General features: G+C 38.9%; 1 protein-coding gene across 1 annotated transcript in view; it reads right to left on the bottom strand.

The window, feature by feature from the left end:
- pygl.L (phosphorylase, glycogen, liver L homeolog) overlaps positions 1-11,530 on the bottom strand; it is a 30,535-nt gene extending 19,005 nt beyond the window's left edge. The window contains exons 1-4 of the mRNA XM_018230547.2: positions 11,215-11,530; positions 3,698-3,799; positions 1,480-1,558; positions 871-974 (exon numbers count right to left, since the gene is read on the bottom strand). Of these exons, the coding sequence (XP_018086036.1) occupies positions 871-974; positions 1,480-1,558; positions 3,698-3,799; positions 11,215-11,457 (528 nt within the window). The 5' untranslated portion in view covers positions 11,458-11,530. The remainder of the gene's footprint in view (positions 1-870; positions 975-1,479; positions 1,559-3,697; positions 3,800-11,214) is intronic.
- Between the last annotated feature and the right edge of the window lie 7,620 nt (positions 11,531-19,150).

Here is a 19,150-nt window from a genome sequence, read left to right on the forward strand (position 1 = left end):
AACACTGATCTATAAATATTTTTTGGTATATTTTACTATACAGAGGGGCTTTTAATATTGGGGTGATTTTAATATGATGCAATAAAATTGAATTACGAGTTTGAGGCGATAGGTCTACTGTAATCATGGCTTAGGTTTGGATATGGGAATAACCATCACCTCAAGTGATAGTTTGCATGTTTTTCTTCCAATATGTCTAAAAACCATCATAATTGGTTTTGTGCTAAAATAATAAATTTTTTTGAAATGAAAACAATTTGTTCTTTAGAACGTGGTGTTAAATTTGTTTACATAATGGATTCTGTGATATAGAATGTTCCTTCTTTCTAGACACAAGTTTCTATTTTGTTATTTATATCTAGCATTAATGTTCTATATGGTGTAGCTTAGCTTACGCTACTCACTTATAGGATCAAATATTTTGCTGGTTATAGGTTCTGTTAAATGGATTTTATACATTTAAAAGACAAAATACAGTGAGAGACAGAATGCATGTTAACATATACAGAATGTGCGATTATAATATACTTTTGTGAACAAACTTGATTGCTCTCATTCTATACTAAAAATATGGCATTGTAATTTTTTAACCAGTCTATTTCATATGCAACCTGAGAAAAATCAATTGTGTCCAAAAAAAGTATTGGGAGACATTTTTGCAGACAAAATATATTTTCATATACAAAATGCACTCAAGACAAATGGCACCCCATACAATTGTAATCATTGAGAGAAACCGTGAGCAGATATATAGTGGAAAATACTGCATGGTACAAATTGCACCCCATTCAGCCACAATATAAGTGCCCTGTCAATGAGAAAACTGTTCATTATCTCGAGTAAAGTCACCTAACTCGCAGTGTACTTTACCTGCCATCCATCTTTTATCTTCTGATTGAAGATGCCATATTCATAACGAATACCATAGCCATAAGCAGCAAGCCCAAGTGTTGCCATAGAATCCAAAAAGCATGCTTTAGGGAGAAAAAAAAAAAAGCATAGCTAAAGGAGAAATGCAGTAGTACAAATGTGAACATGCCTCAACTAGACATATTTGGGAGACTTCAATCAGAAGCATGGGCCACAGAAGATCCTTGCTCTGGGGTGTTTGGTTTGACAGGGCTGTGCCCACATTCTGGGGGAACATGGCCCCCCCCCCCATGTTCCGATACCTATGGTCAGAGGGACCTTTAGTCACACACAGGTCGATTTGTCACCAGCAGGAAGTCTTCACTACACACATACATGTATATATATTCATTTTATGACATTACTTGTCCTATACATATCTAGGGTGATTCCAGTCCTGATTTTTCTACAAAAATACTAATTACATTTATTGTAATCGATAAACTACTAGGTTAAAAAAGCTAAAAATACCTGAATGTAAATTGCTACTTTTTTGCTATCCCAATGTCTTAAATTTTTGGGAACCGAAACAGTTTTCAGCTGAACCATTGTTTATCTATTGTTACAAACCTGCAAGTCTCCCCAGACCACCATTGCCAAGACCAGCATCTTCCTCCATCTCTTCCAGTTCTTCTATGTCCAAGCCAAGCTATAAAAAATACACAGTGGAGCAATGGTCAAGTAGGCCACTTTTAACATTGTAAGCACCAAGACCATCATACTTTTCAGATATGAAAAACCATGCGTGAACAATTAGTGGGCAATTAAAGAAACTCTTGTCAATCTTCATCATTTTACGCAAACAAGCTTTTGTAACAAAGAAAAGCTTTGGCATGAAACCCTGCGATTTATTAAACTCATGGGGTGTTTCCTTATAAATTGCTCTTGCCAAAAGAAAACACAAAAGGATTAACACAAAAGACCTCCTTGACCTATTCCTCTTTGCCATGGATACAGAGAAATGTTCCCAATCTAACCCCCCCCCCCCGTATTAGTTATTTTAAGGTTATATCCCTCCTCCCATAAGAACACAATAGAGAAGGATATACAGATTAAAATCTCCCTTTCCCTCCCCAATGAGTACTGAAATTGAGTGGACACATGGCTGCCTATGGTTATTAAGGGAAACTATACCTCCAACATTAAAGGGGTCTATAGAAATACACACATAATATAGCCCATATTTAAAAGTAAACAAAAGCAAATAAATCTTTTTCATGAAAATATACTTTACTAGTAGTGTGTAATATTTGATAATCCTCTCCAAAACAAAAAATTGCCATTGTAAGTACTAAAGTTATCTTTCTGGTAAATGCTATGTAATATCAGCCAATGAAGGACAGAGCTGTGTTTTTTACTCCTACATATCTTCCCGTTACAGTTAGAACCTCAATTATCTCCCATGTGACCATCGCTAAAGGTGGCTCAAGATAAAATATGTAAAAGTGCAATTTGCATAGAACTAGAACAAAAGTAACACAAATAAATAGACATGGGGCTTTCCAAATCTTAAAGGAAATAGAATTAATCATCTGCCCAAAGCCAATGAACCCAACCTGTATTTAAGACAAGAAGAGAGATTACACTAAATGGTACTTTTAGGACAGTTTATATCAGATGCACCGATACTCTTCTAAATAAATGCAGCTTTTTATCCCAGGGAAAAGGCCAATTATTTTAATGGAAATATGCCAATTTTAAATGAATACTCCATTGTTTCATTGTTTATAGTTTTCTCTAAACAAACAAAAAAATGAGTAAAAAAAACCCCTAAAGTTTAACGGTGGATACAGCTGCCTTTTTGCTTATGCAAACTATGTCAATACCATCACCTAAACTTTATGACCATGTTTCTGACCTTTGTTATGTCATTAAATCATGGTGATAGTAGCTCATTTTTTTACTATTATATGGACGTTTTTTGTGATATTCCTTGTTTTCCTTGTAACTAATGCTGAATGCAAGTGAATTATCGGATTCATCTCCCAGTGCCTGATGTGGAAAGGAGTGTTTTCTATTCACAAATACACACAGCTTACATAGGGAGAGGTTTAGGGTGTCGAAAATCAAACAAAACGTCTAGATAGTTATTTTTATGACAGCATGAAATAACAGTAGAAATCATATTCTGTAAGTTCAAGGGCTATTATACTTGCAGAGTTGTGCCACATACAGTATACCACCGCTGATTTAGTTCAATGGCTTCTCTAGAGGGACTGTACACATAAAGGTTCTATTTACAGCTTCATTATACTGACCAAGCTAATAAAACCATCAGATTATAACCCCCACAATTTATTATACAGTACATTCATCTCTTATATCTTCTCATCTCTTGTTATAGGTTATTCTACAGAGGATGAATCATGTTCTGCATAGTTGTGCCTATGTACATGAGGCAAAAGCCAATGAAACCGTGACTTCTGTCTGCAAAATTATTTATTACCAATGATTGACTGTAGGAAGCAGTGATGGGATTATAAATATAATGTCCATTGTAAGGAATAGCATTTTTGAGTTACCAACACTTCCTTCACAGTATTGCATATATAAAACATTCCTATATTGTATCTTTGCACATACATACAAGAAAGATGCTATACTGCTTGTTTTAATGCAGTATTTACAATAGCCATACCAATTCATGGCACTCTGTGTGCTGTATAACTACAAACATCTATGCACTCCATAAAGAACTAATTTTCCATTACGAAAGACAACGGCAGCTCTGATAAAAGGGATAGTTAAAATGCAGTATGCACAAATTATTTCAAATAGATATTAATACCTGATAAATTGCTTCATCACAGGCATTCTGAAGACCCAAGTTTATCATTGTGTTCTGCAAAGTTCGGCCCATGTAGAACTCCAAGGAGAGATAGTACGTCCTCTGGTGGGGGAGAAAAAAGTTTTTCACAGTAAATTCTACAAATTATTTATTTTTGTTTTATTCTATTTTAAAGGGGACCCATCATCCTAAGAAATAATTCCAAATTATTTTCTATCATGTTAGTTGAACAAAGTAAACTTTACTCACACTATATTATTTAAATTATGTTTTCTTCAGTCTTGGAATTAGACTATCACAGCAAGTAGACAGGAGCAATTTTGTGGACACTGCAATTAAGACAAATTGTGTATCTCCCCAAAATGTTATGTGCAGTACCTTAAACAATTAGAGCCCGAGGAGGGAAGGGGAAATGTGAGGAATGCAGAGACATGTAGGAATGGCTGAATGGAAAGTGAAAGTAAAGGACTGCCCCTCCTCTACGCCTCGGGCATAGAAGCGAGACAGATAATATTTGATTGACAGCTCAGATATTTAAACACCTTTATAACAGGTATGGATGTTTTAATGAAAATATAATTTGTGTTCAATGTTTCGTTTGTGAAGGACCTTCATTATGCAGCTTTGTATGGGTCGGTGACAGGTCCACTTTAATAAATTATCTGCCAAAAATTAGGAAAGGCTAAGGGAGGCCTGGGTTTCATTCCAGAGGATGACTTGTGTAAACTTCCTGTGGCATGGTTATTTTACCAGCCAGGTACCAAATTGAGGAAGAGAATTATTAACAAGAGGAAGTACCATTTGAGTAGCCCCCGGACCCATGCTTAACACTCCGCAAAGCATACCAAAACTCATGTGCATGTCCAAACTGAACCAATCTGCCAAGTAGGATTTGAATTGGTGCCATAATACACACAAGGCAATGGTCCAATCTTGCTGCAAAAATAAACAATCTATTTTGCATTGGTGTGGTCCACCTTAGCAGGAATACAAATACGACAAGTTTAAATTTCCCTCACCCACAATCAAAGCCTAATCTAAAATATTAAATTTTACAAGACTTTTTGGAGTCCATGCACAGGCCAATGGGCTGCCCATGCTGCAAAGAGTGGCTGAATCAGCAGGCAATATATGTCCCTGTAGTGGTAAAGTGGTTCACCTTTAAGTCAGCTTTTATTATGTTATAGAATAGCTCATTCTTAGCAACTTTTCAATTGGTAATTTTTTCGGTTATAGTTTTTGAATAATTAGCCGCCTTCTTCTGACACTTCCCTGCTTTCAAATGGTGGTCACTGACCCCATCTAAAATACAAATGCACTATAAAGCTTCACATGTTTGCTACTTTTTATTATTCATCTTTCTGTCGAGATCCTCTCCAATTTCAGTCTCTTATTCAAATAAATTCATGATTGCTATGGTAATTTGGACCATAGCAACCAGGCTGATTAAAATGCTAAATGAAAAATTGCAAAACGTCTCAGAATATCACTATTAAAAGAGAACTCAACGGTGAACAGCTCCTTAAAGACACCTATTGCACAATCTGGTCAGACTATGAAACTGGCTATACATGGGGAGAAACCCTCATATGGCAAGATGTCAACAAATACATGTACTGCGTGATTTGGTCATCAAACATGTGGCCCATGAAAACCCATCAGACAAGGATTGCATTTAAAGGGGTGTTTATTTTAAAAAGTGTTTTTGAAATATTGGTCTCCTTCTGACTCTTTCCAGCTTGCAAATAGGGGTCACTGACCCCCCCATATCTAAAAAAAAAAACAAACAAAAAAAATGCTCTGTAATGCTACAAATATTTTATTTATTGCTACTTTTTATTACTCATCTTTATATTCAGGCCCTCTCCTATTCATATTCCATTCTCTCATTCAAATCAGTGCATGGTTACTAGGATAATTTGAACCCTAGTTAACAAATTGCCAAAACTGCAAACTGGAGAACTGCTGAATAAAAAGCAGAGTAAATCAAAAACCACATAGACAATATGCAATTGGTTTCATTTTTTAAGAATATCACTCTACATCAGGGATCCCCAACCTTTAGAACCCGTGAGCAACATTCAGAAGTAAAAGGAGTTGGGGAGCAACACTAGCATGAAAAATGTTCTTTGGGTGCCAAATAAGGGCTGTGATTGGCCTTATAGTAGCCCCTATATGGATTGTCAACCAACACTGAGGCTCTGTTTGGCAGTACAACTAGTTTTTCTACAACCAAAACTTGCCTCCAAGCCTGGAATTTGAAAATAATCACCTGCTTTGAGGACACGGAGAGCAACATTCAAGGAGTTGGAGAGCAACATGTTGCTCACGAGCTACTGGTTGGGGACCACTGCTCTACATCATCGTAAAAGTTAATTCAAAGGTGAACAACCCCTTTAATGTCCACTGCAGCCTTTACTTAAGGGATTTCCTACCTTCCCAAACAGATACTGTGATTGGGAAGGCCATGGTTTCAGCCATTATACACAAAGCAATAGGCTGTTGACTCAAGTGTGGCAAGACATTTCGTTGTAAATTTAACATTTTCAGCTTCATTATTCAGCAAGCAAAACTTCCCAATATTTCTTAATGCATTGCTTTCTCTGTGGGAATTGTTTAAATGTTCTATCTTGTTTATATTTAACTAAAACATTTAACAATACCAGGGGTTGAGGGAAGAGTCACACAAATAAACACAGCCTATTGCTTAAAAAGGCTACTGCACTGAAATGATCCGACAGAACTGCACCGTCAGCAATGTTTTCCTGTGAAGGTCAAAGCCAGGATTTCAAAATAGTTACCTTGGTTTTTCACCATTGCATTTTTTCCAGTTAAAAGTAAAACATGAGTACTGCCGGAAAAAGCCCATCATGTCTAATTCTGCCCTCAGGTATTGCAGGAGTATTTAACTATTGTAGGAGGGGACTGTTTCCAAAAGGTAACATCTTAAAAAAAAAATAAAAATTATATACACACATATATATATATATATATATATATATATATATATATATATATATATATATATATATATATATATATATATATATATATATATATATATATATATATATATATAGTCTACATGGGTGTTAACAATATACTGCTTATGAATAGAGTATGAATTCCAATAGACATTAAGGTAACATTTTATGTACTGTAAATTATATACACACACATATATATATATATATATATATATATATATATATATATATATATATAGTCTACATGGGTGTTAACAATATACTGCTTATGAATAGAGTATGAATTCCAATAGACATTAAGGTAACATTTTATGTACTGTAATATTGTACTGTACTAATATAGAGCCTTATATATTCTAGAGCTTAATGTGTGAAAAATGCTTTGTAATAATAAACTTTTATTTTACTGATGATGACTAGAAATAAGTGGGCGCCCAGGGTGGGGGGAGATTTCCACTTACTGTTCAGCAAACAGTCGCTTACCTGAAACCCTTGGACAGTGCCTCCTGTTCCCGAAAAACTGCACCACATCAGCATACTTCTGTGGGAGCACCACGTGTTCTTAGGCTTTAATATAACCTTGTATGATGTAAAGACTGCTATTCTGAGACAATTTGCATGTGGTCTTCAATTTGTATTTGCAGTGTTTGAATATAGATTTTGTCAGCAGCTTTCCAGCTGGTTGCTTGGGTCCAATAGGGCAGTGGTTTGAATGAGAGACTAGAATATGAAAGGGCCTAAATGGATAGGTAATAAAATAAAGTAACAAAAAAATTGCAAAAGCAATTTTTTTTTGGATGCCGGGTCAGTGAACTCCATTTGAAAGAGGAGAAGGAGAAGACAAATAATCATAGGCCGAAGAGAAGCAAGAAGTAAAAGATGGTGGTGACAAATAAGTTCCTACAGCAGTGCCCTGGGCCTGTAGTTTTTAGCGAACAGAAGCAGCAGCCCACAGTCTCCAGTGAATAATTAATATCACTGGGAAGGAGGGTGCATAATAGGGATGCACCAAATAAAGGATTTCGTTTGTTACCGGTACTCTGCCTTTTCAGCAGGATTTGGCCGAATCCAAGTGCCTGGCCAAACCGAATCCAAATCCTTAAAATCACATGACACTTTCAACACATAAATAAGTTAAAAATATATTGACCTCTCTTTAACCCTTCCTGGATGGAATCTGCATATGCAAATTAGTTTACGTTTGGTTCGGTATTTGGCTGAAACTTTCACAAAGGTTTTGGCCGGATCAAAAAAATAGTGCATTTGGTGCATAAGATTTTGAATTATTTTTTTTTCTTTTCTTGACACTTGTGTAGTTATGGCAGGCGAAAAATTGCAGAATGTTGTTTTGTGGCCCAAATTCACTTACGTTGTCAATGACAAGTGGATTCAAGTAATGGACAGGCTGCATGGCTTTGTTCAGGTGTTTCAAATGTTGTTCACATCAAAAGACAATTAAAAGAAAACGATAACCCCAAACAATGTAGGTCTCTAAAAATATATTGTATAAAACTTAGAAGTAAAACCCTTGTATACAAGCCATTTTCATAATTTACTTTTTTAGTAGTATGTATCATTGGGTAATCCTAAATAGAAAATAAATAAAAACAAACAAGGGTTCCTCCTGGGATCGTAAGATTCAAGGTGCACACAAACATATCATACATGTTCGGTCACATGAGCCAATTAACAGACGAGTTCCGCTTCCATACTTCTTCCTGTTACAGTTCGAGCTGTAGCATTTCAGGTCAGATGATCTGAGGCAGCACACACAGACCATCACGAAATGGTGGTTCAAGACAAGAGACCTAAAATGGCAATATTTACTTAAATATATATACCAGTTTGGCAAGATTCTTTAATAAGCTACTTAATCCGTTGCTTAAGTATTCATTTTGGTGCTATAGTTTTCCTTTATGAAATTTAAAAAATAACCTGAAAGCATTTGATACACAAGTTCTATGTATTGTGCTTATTATTAGAATCAGTGTTTTAGGTGTAACTGTCCCTTTAATGTAATATTCAAACCACCATGATCTTAAAGTCCAAGTGATTCTTTTTATTTCAGCACCAATACATTTCAGCCCCCAAAAAAAAAAACTTAAGAGATCCAGATCTGAAACCTTTAGGAGTTTCTCATTCAAGTTCATTGATGATAGGTGATTTAGATGGCTAACCACTACCACTTCCCTTTTTTTGCAGTTAGATCATAGCTAACTGCCAGTCATGAACTCTGGAGTACTGCACTGAGAAGCATTCCCTCGAGCACACAGAAACAATAATTTATTTAACTAGGACAAACCTGCACAGGATTTCGGTCATGCTTGATATTACTTCTGGTATAAAATCACTGACAGGTTCTGGCTTGATAGGTACTCAGAGCAAACTAAACTCCTTCTAAAGCTAATCACATGACGTCATAGTTCTTAGAAAATGATGGAACAAATTTATAGAAAAATAGAGTTGGAATTGGCACTACAGAACAGCACTTTTGCTCTATTAATCTTTAATGTCTGAACGCGGATTAAAACCAAAGGCAATGTCCATATATTATTTTAGAATTTTAGTTTAGTGAGAACAGAAGCAAAAGCCATTCTGGGCTCAGAAAGAGAGCTCTGCAGCCAAGTTTCCATTGTGCATATTGCTTCTTGTGCATTGAATAGGGATGCACTGGATCCACTATTTTGGATTCGGCTGAACCCCCGAATCGGTTTGGCCAGGCAGAAGGATTTAGCCGAATCCTGCTGAAAAAGGCCTAATCCTGAACCGAATCCTGGATTCGATGCATCCCTAGCATTGAACCTGTGATACTAGCTTGAAGCAAGTTGCACCAGTGTGAAAGGGGTAGTGCATTGAGTTGCTTGTGCACACCTGTTTAGCTGGCCATAGATGCAAAGATCCGATCGTACAAATCATCGTACGATCGGACTTTCCCATCTCCCGACCCGCCACTAACCATTCAGATCAAAGTCTTACCAGTCAGATTAGTTAAAGAACAGATCAGCAATGTTCTGCCCCTGACAGCAATCGTACGATATCTATGTCCAACCAAAGCTAGTGACAGTCTCCCACTGAAAACCGTACGATCGGCAATACACGCAGAGATATTATCGGCAGCCGACAGACATTTTCTAACCTGTCCGATCGACCAAATGACCGATCTCCGCCGGACGAAAAATGTCGGGACTCTCCACACACGTTCCGAAAATCGTACGAATCCTCGATTCGTACGATCAGATCTTTGCGTCTATGGCCAGCTTAACTTATAAGCACAGAAGACAGGATATGAAGCCTGTTGCCAAAGTGTTAAAGGGGTGTTTCATCTTAACATGTTTTAACATGGCTTACACTAAGTAACTTTTGAATTAGCCTTGATATTTTTTTTTTTTTTTTATCGTTTTTGTATTTGCCTCCTTCTTCCGAGTTCTGACTCTTTCCGGCTTTCAAATGTGGTATCACTGACCCCATTTAAGAACAAAAGCTCTGCAAGGGTCTGGGTCAACATGCAATGTTATTCCTAATTTTTTATAATTGATCCTTCTATGCAGATCCTCGCCTAATCACATTTCAGTCTTGTATTCAAATCAATGCATGGTTGCTAAGGTAATGTGGACCCTAGCAACCAGACAGCTGAACTTTCAAACTGGAGAGCTGCACGAATAATAAAAAATGAAAACCAACTGCAGAATGTCACTCTCTCATACTAAAAGTGAATTGAAAGGACAAACCTCCTTAGCAGAACTCAAACTGCCCTAAAAAGAATGGCTGAGACTGCTTTGGCTCCTAGGGTTTAAACAAACTAAAGTTTACTAAAGTCCCAGGAACAAAAGGTAGATCATAAAAGAAACGTTGTTACTTTATTACTGTGAGGGCATAGACCATGATTGCGCTCATGAACTTTACAAATAGTTCCTTTTCTCATCACTTCCTATTAGTACAGAGTATGTGAGGCCTGTTTCTTTGTGCTATGGGAAAACGAATGAGGCTTTGGCAGCAGAAGTAGTATTTGTGTCAGACTTGCCAGCGATCAGCCCCAACCAGATCAGACCAACCGTGCGGAGGAGCAAACAAGGGCTCGATTATACGGCTGAGCACGTAGTCTCCTGACATAATTAACCTCCTAGATGCCGGAGACCGCTGCCTCCTCTAGGGAACACAAGAGGTTACAATTACTTTCAGCTCGCTTGCTAGGAGGCCACTGGATACATTTAACTCAGGTGGCGCCGATTTAATCCCAGTAACAGAACTGCTGTGCAAAGTATTTCGCAGGCCCACTTGAGTTCATTATATAACGTAGAGACGTGCGTCCCGGCAGTGCTGAACTGCAACACTCACCGACCCCAGTACTAGTTGCACAGCTGCGGTTTAGACTTAGACTTGACTTTTGCACATTTTATATAGACGCCAAAACAGACATAGTAACTACTGTACTAACTGGCCGCTTCGCTTGTAGGAAGTTAAAGGTATTAGGGCAGAGTTAGGGCGCAGCGCTGTGGAGGTAGAACGGGTTAGTGTGGGTTAAGTGTGTACCTTGGGATCCTTCTCATAGTAGTACTGCTGGGTCCTGATCCACCTGCCGACAAGGTGATCCCGCACGGTGTGCGCCAGGGCGAAGTAGTAGTCTCTGACCGTGGCCACATTGCGGTCTTTGACCAGAGTGAAGTGCAGGTGCCTATTGAATCCTTTCTTCAGCTCCGCCACATTCTCCACCCCGACTATGCCCCTGATACTGATCTGCTTTCTCTTCTCCTGGTCGGTCAGAGGCTTGGCCATGTTTGCTGTCCCGCGCCGAGACCAATGACAGGCGAATAGCAGTGAGAGACTGCCGCTTCCCTTCTATCTCCTCCCAGGGCTGCTTATTGGGCTGTGCACCGGGGAAACCAATGGGACTAGAGGGGTGTGGACTGCCTGGGTACCCCAAACTGACTACTCCTGTCTCACACCCCTTGGCACCAAGGTATGGGCATTGCTTGTGTATACAGAGCAGCCATGGCTCGTTCTTTTATTCCTCACTGCGTGTGATCTGCTTATTAGGCAGTGGCAGCAGACTGACAAACGAAGTACTCTTATAATATCACTCCTATATTGATCCAATACTGATAGAATAGAAAGCAGTGGTTGCTATCAGCCTGGTGGAGGAGCAACAGCAGAACATTTAACAAGATGGCTGCCTGTGTTTGTTTGTTTGTTAGTTAGAACTTGTGGAACCTGCCAGTGTATAAGTTCCAGTTTATTCAACAGTCAATAGCTTCAGGAGTGCTGGGAGTTGTACTTGCAACAACTGGCAATCTGTGGGTTCTGGCAAATGCCATAGGGGCTGCTATAAGGTCCCATAGAAAGTCAGTATTTAGTGGGCTGTTTGGGCCTCTATGTGAGCTGATTGGGCCTCTGTGTACCTTTAATGCCAGGGCCTACTTTAATTCTCAGTCTGGACCTGCAACAGCTGGTGGGACTTCCATAGCTCTGCACAAGTGTTAAGGAGGTCATTCACTGGCCAACCATAAAGGAGTCCAATGGATCAGCCTATGGATATTATAAGATATGACTATACAAATACATAGCTATGACTGGCTGGTTCTTGACAGGAAGTAATGAGGAGCTGCAGCTCGCCTCCTCATTGGTTGATGCACTCAGCACATGTTTTACTTTGGACACAGGCACGGATTTGTGGAAAGGCCACCAAGGCCCGGGTCTAGGGCTGTAGGATTTTAGGGGGTGAAATACTGCCCAACCACACCCACATTGGTTCAGAAACAATGGGGGTGTGCAGGAGATAAAATCGTTTTTTTAAATTTCCCATGCACCAATCCCCATTGGTCTGATCCTGATGATGAAAATATGCGCCAATAAAAGTGAAGGGACAGAGGCGATGTAAGTCAGCAGGCGTAGGAGTGCCCACTGTTTATATCTGGCCCTGTTTGGACAGATCTGTGTGTCTGTAAGTTACGCACCCACTTAGAGTGTAAGCTCTACAGGGCAAGGACCTCCTTCCTCTTGTCCATTGGTGTAACCGTACAGGAAGCAGACCCCAAAGCCACGGGGGGAGGGCCCAAATCAGCTCCTGCATCGGACTGGGTGGGCCCACAGTGCTGCTGAATCAGGGGCCCGCACCCCTGCCAGCCCCATGGCCCCCCACCCCTGCTACAACCCCCCTCCATATATTAAAACAAAGCACTTACAGACCTTTTCAACAATGTTGAAAAACAAGATTTTATTTTCAGTGTTTTGGTCACATTCTGAGACCAGATTGTCCTATACCAGAGGGAGAAATTAACAAAGGTTATTACTGGAAAACAAACAAGCACAACCTCCTAACCCACATCTACATATGACACCTCTAGAAAAAAAACATATTTTCTAAAGATACCAGCTTTTTAATAGTAAGATTCCTTAAGAACATTGGTTCTACTAGGAAGTTGATGTAAAAATAAGGATACATTTAATTACAATGGTTATATTGTGAAGCTGTGAAGCAGTCGAGGGGGTGTTTTTGCCTATTTTTCCATTTATTAAACTGTCTCTGCTGAAACCACCCAAAGTGGCCATCCAAATCAGGGCATGTATGGCCAGCTTAAGATCACTGCTAAACAATACAGATAGCCATGGAATTTGTACAGGGGATATTTGCATATTGCATATTTGCATTAAATCCACTAGACTTTTTTTTATCATTGATGCCAGCTGTCAATATGTTAAGTGACAGTAAAATTACATTAGCTTTTCATGCTAGTGAGTAACACAGAGATTAGTAAACATTAAGTATATTCCATTCAGCACAGATACAGCATGTGCAACTTAATGTTGCAAAATTGTAACAGTTCAGAATCTGCATCTCAATCTGCAAGGTTGTGTGCTGAGCTGCTCAACTCAAACCAGTGGCGGAACTACTGGGGGAGCAGGGGGTCAGGGCCTGCAACCTCTCAGGACCCCCCGGCAGCTCACGCACCGCTGATTCTGGGCGGAAAATCGCGTACAGAGGGGGGTGGGGGCCCAGGTGCACTACTCTACTCGTGCACTACTCTACTTCGTTACTGACTCAAACCCCACAGACAGGAACATTAAACTTGGATTTTGAAAAACAGGTAAATAAATAATGGTAAGTCATTGAAAGTCTTTAATTCTGGGGAACAATCTGAAAACAACTGAACTGCAAAGTGTTTGGAAGGTGAGCAAACCCTTTAAGGGTAAGGGCACACCTGGCGATTCAGGGAGATTTAGTCGCCTGGCGACTAATCACCTCTTCTTTGGGGCGACTAATCTCCCTGAACGGCTTCCTCCTGTCTTCCTCCGGCTCCCCGAATCCCTTAAAGGGGTCCTCCACCCAAAATCAGATTTATGCCCAGTAAACTGACATTTTCATTCTACATTATTTACACAGTTTTAATTGTTTTAAAGTTATCTGGAAATGTAACTGAGACAATGTTGCAAGTCAGCTGATTAAAGATTAAAAGACCTAGAAGAGAACTGACTTATTATATTGCTAAGATAGAATAGAAAGGGATAAACAAAAACTGCTTTGACCTGCAAATACATTTACAATTAACTTTAACACTATTTAACACATTTTGAAAATGAATGTTGCTTAGAATTTTCGTTCTTAAATTATGCAAAATAATAGAGGACTCCTATCTGGAGGATCTGTGCACAATCATATAGAAGCTCCAATGCATACCACACAAGGAAGACAATGGGGCTCATTTATAAACAGTGGGCAAATTTGCACCTGGGCAGTTACCCAGGTGCAGTAACCCCTTGAACAACTGTTAAGGTGGCCATACACGGGCCGAGAAAAACTGCTGACAAAGTCAGCGTCTTATTAGCCAGTGTATGGGGCCCTCCAACGGGCTTCCGTGATAGATAACTGATGAGGTCCTTGATCCAACCTCTTGGATTCCTGGCCTTGCGATCTGATCATTGGGCCCTAGGGCCAAGGATCTTATCAGCCTGATATCTCCCACTCAAGATGGCTATGATCATCGGAGCAAGATCTGCAAATGAGCATATCTTCCCCTGTATGGCGACCTTTAGTTCCCTAACTGAATAAGCAAAATGAACATGTTCCATGTCTCTTTACACCAACACTAGATTACATGCGTTGGCAAAAAACATTGTGAACACTAATAATAAAGCTCAGTGTTGATCAGTTTGAGTGGTGCATGGCTTATCATTTAGCTTGAGCCCAGCAAGACATTGCCCCAATCATCCAAAATCAGAAGCAATCTACAATTTATTTAAATTACAAATCTATGAGTGTGTGGGAGATTATCCCACAAACAAAACTGGTATTGCAGGGCAATAAGAAGAAACCTGGAGAGGCCTGGAGTACTGAATGTGTTAATAGGGCTCCACATAGGTCAGGCAGGGAGAGACTGTGAAGAAGAAATAAGAAAGACACTGGAATAAATCTAACTAAACCTATGCATTTGTTTCCAGTTAGTCAATTTCCAGTACATTTTCCCTTAGTGGATATACAGATGTCAATGTGCCCCTGGCACATCCTGCTATTTAAAATGCTAAATTAATTTTGTTGGTGATGTGGAAGATTTGACCCATGTTTTCCTGAGAGCTGTTCCAGCAGAGGTGTCCCTTGGGCTGACACAGATACCTTGCACTACATGGCTAATCAGAATGCGAGTGAGCAGATGTGCAGCATTAATGATCCCTGCCTCAAGCTTATGAGGAGACTGATTCTCACTCTAGCTGAACACAAAGCACGTTTCTGCAGGCCTCATATTGGCACACAATCCGAAAGGCATGACTCAGTTTCCAAAAACAGAGATTCTGCACAACATCTTTATAATTCCCGTAGGATTAGAGTTTGAACTAACAGAGGTGTTATAGAAGCAGATTCTACAACTAATGGGATGTCCAGGAGATATAGGGGGCACCTACTGATAAGCAGTGTTACAATGGGGCCTATTTATTATGCTGTTTAAAGCTATTTAAATGAGGAAAACCATACAGAAAGTAGTAATAATAAATAAACAACAATTTTTTTACATCACCTAATCACAGTGTTTAATGCATTATCCTTTCAAGTCAAAGGGAAGTAATACTGCCAGTGATGGAATACAAAAACCTTGATAAATGATCACCAGTTTTTTAACAGCAGCAGCTTGATAAATAGTTTTTTTACACAATGTCTTGCAATCATACAGAAGTGATGTGTGATATACAGTTTGATAACTAGACCCCTTAGTGTTTATGAAAATGTCTTGTTCCCAAAGTTTAAAGAATTTAATGAGGCCCTTTAACTTGTCCCCATGCCACCACAGCAATTCCGATAGCTACCATCCATTTCCTCTCAAGTTGGGCGTGTGCATGGAATAATCATGACTATTCCCCTCAGTGCCACCTTCCAGCTAGTTCCTCATTCACGGCCAATGTAACACACACCCTGGTTGGTAACAGCAAAAAGACATGCCAGGAAATATTTGTCTCCATGCACAAGAAACAGGCAAGAAAAAATATTGGTATATCTATGAAAATAGAGGAACACTATACCAACAGCAGTAATGGAAAAGAAGAAGAGGTAGTGGCTGAACTAAATACAATCCCTGCATAGTATATCATCCACAATGTCTCATTTACTAATTATTTAAAGGTGTTATTCACAGTAAAACTAGCTTTTCATATGGTGTAGAGCAGGGGTCCCCAACCGTTTTACCAGTGAGCCACATTCAAATGTAAAAAATGCTGGAGAGCAACATAAGCATTCTAAAAGTGCTGGGGATGCCATATATGGGCTGTGATTGGCAATTGGTAGCCCTATATGGACCAGTAGCCTATAAGAGGTTCTGTTTAGCAGCAGACATGGTTTTTATGCAACTAAAGCCTGACTTCAAGCCAGGAATTGAAAAATAAGTACCTGCTTTAAGGTCACTGGGAGCAACATCCAAGGGGGTCGGAGAGCTACATGTTGCTCACAAGCCACTAGTTGGGGATCAATTGTATATTTTATTAGTTGAGGTTTTTCCTTTATTTCTCTTTTTGTTCAGCAGCTATATTGTTACTAGGGTCCAAATTACACTAGCAACCAGGCCGTGGTTTTATTGAAAGAAGGGGCCTGAATATAAAGATAAGGAATACAAAAGAACAATAAAAGTGATATTGTAGCACCACAGTTGAAAGCTGAATCAATAACAATAATAAATAAAAATAAAGATCAGATGGGAAGTTGTCAACATCAGGCCATTCGATAACCTTCAGATCAACTTTTAGTATGTGAACAACCAACTTATTGGCAATGGACCATGTTAGGGAGAGCATTATAAGAAATGCCCGATATACACCATACTTACCTAACACCTTTAAAAAGATTTCATATAGGTACAACACACTCACAGCTGCCTAAAATGCGAAGCACCCAGTGCTGATATGATTTGTTTATGGTCATGCCCACTTATACAACAGTTCTGGAAGGAAATCGCCAGCTATTGGGAAAACCTATCTGGGAAGTCGCTAACCATTAATGCCACATGGGCTATATTTAGCAAAATGCAATCTACCCCACACACCTCCAAGCCGGAGAGGGCCCTAGCAGAAAGACTGGCGGCGGCGGCCAGGAAGGCCATCTTACACACCTGGCTATCCCGACTTCCTCCGCCAATATCTTTGGTGCGACAAAAACTGCAATACATATTCCATCTAGACTGGATAGAAACCCTAACAAACAAGGAAAAAATCACGGAACTGTTCTTTGACACCTGGATGACTTACATAAATTTTTACACCCTTCCACCACTTACAATATTACTCACTATTCAAACTTCTCAAAACACCACATGGTACGAAAGGAAGCTGCTGCTGGGAACCGATCTTGTCTGTGAGGCGGATCAACTGCTAAGGTCCGTGGGAAATCCACAACAATCAATTACAATGGGACCCCCCAGGAGTCATCATCTTAACCAACTATTTACTACCACTCTACCATGATCACAAACCTCTAGCGCTCTAACTTATCATCTACAGACAATAAAATCGTGAGTAACTTTCAATATCTACAATTAGGGGAACACCTACCCAATTCCCTCTTTTATGATCACTTGGCAAGACCTTAGATTACTATTGTTAACCTTGCTTGCTCTAACATTTGAATCTGTACTTGACATTGAGGGGCTGATTCATTAAGGGTCGAATATCGAGGGTTAATTAACCCTCGATATTCGACTAGGAATTGAAATCCTTCGACTTCGAATATCGAAGTCGAAGGATTTAGCGCAAATGCTACGATCGTACGATTTAAATCCAACGATCGAAGGAATATCCTTCGATCAAAAAAACTTAGGCAAGCCTATGGGGACCTTCCCCATAGGCTAACATTGACTTCGGTAGCTTTTATCTGCCGAACTAGGGGGTCAGTTTTTTTTAAAGAGACAGTACTTCGACTATCGAATGGTCGAATAGTCGAACGATTTTTACTTCGAATCCTTCGATAGTCGTAGTCGAAGGTCGAAGTAGCCCAAAAATACTTCGAAATTCGAAGTTTTTTTACTTCGAATCCTTCACTCGAATTTAGTGAATCAGCCCCTGACTGTTTACCTTATTTTTTTTTTTTCTGTTTATTATAATTTTGTTACAATCTATTTAATATGCATATTGAAAACAAATAAAAACATTTGTGAAAAAGAAATGCCCGATTGCCCCACAATTAAAGAAAAGTAATAATACTACCTAAATGTATTACAGGTATGGGATCCGTTACCTGGAAACCCGTTATCCAGTTCCAAATTATAAAAAGGCTGTCTCTGATAGACTATATTTTATTCAAATAATCTACATTTTTAAAAACTACTTCCTTTTTCTCTGTAATAATAAAACAGTACATTTACTTGATACAAACTAAGATATAATTAATCCTTATTGTATTAATTATATGTTAAAGGTTTTGTTCACCTTTGAATTGACTTTATGTATGATGTAGAGATTGATATTCTGAGACAATTTGCAACTGGTTTTCATTTTGTGGTTTTTGAGTTATTTAGCTTTTTATTCATCAGCTCTACAATTTGCAATTTCAGCAATCTGTTCGCTAGGGTCCACATTACCTTAGCAACCATGCACTGATTTGAATAAGAGACTAGCATATGAATAAGGGATGATCTGAATACAAACAATGAGTAATAAAAATGTAGCAATAACAATACATTTGTAGCTTTACCGAACATTTGTTTTTTTTAGATGGGGTCAGTGCCATTTGAAAGGTGGAAAGAGTCAGAAGAAGAGGGCACATATTCTAAAATCTATAAAAAATAAATAATGAAGACCAGTTGAAAAGTTGCTAAAAGTTAACTTAACGGTGAACCAACCCTTTAATGCTTACATGATTTTCTAGTAGACTTAATGTATCCAAATTACGAAAAGATCTGTTATCTAGAAAACCTCAGATCCCGAGCATTCTGGATAACAGGTCCCATACATGTACAGTAAATTCACCAGATTCCTTTGAGCCTTGATAACAGACAAG

This window comes from Xenopus laevis, chromosome 8L (assembly GCF_017654675.1).
Source record: "Xenopus laevis strain J_2021 chromosome 8L, Xenopus_laevis_v10.1, whole genome shotgun sequence".
Lineage (NCBI taxonomy): Eukaryota > Metazoa > Chordata > Amphibia > Anura > Pipidae > Xenopus > Xenopus laevis.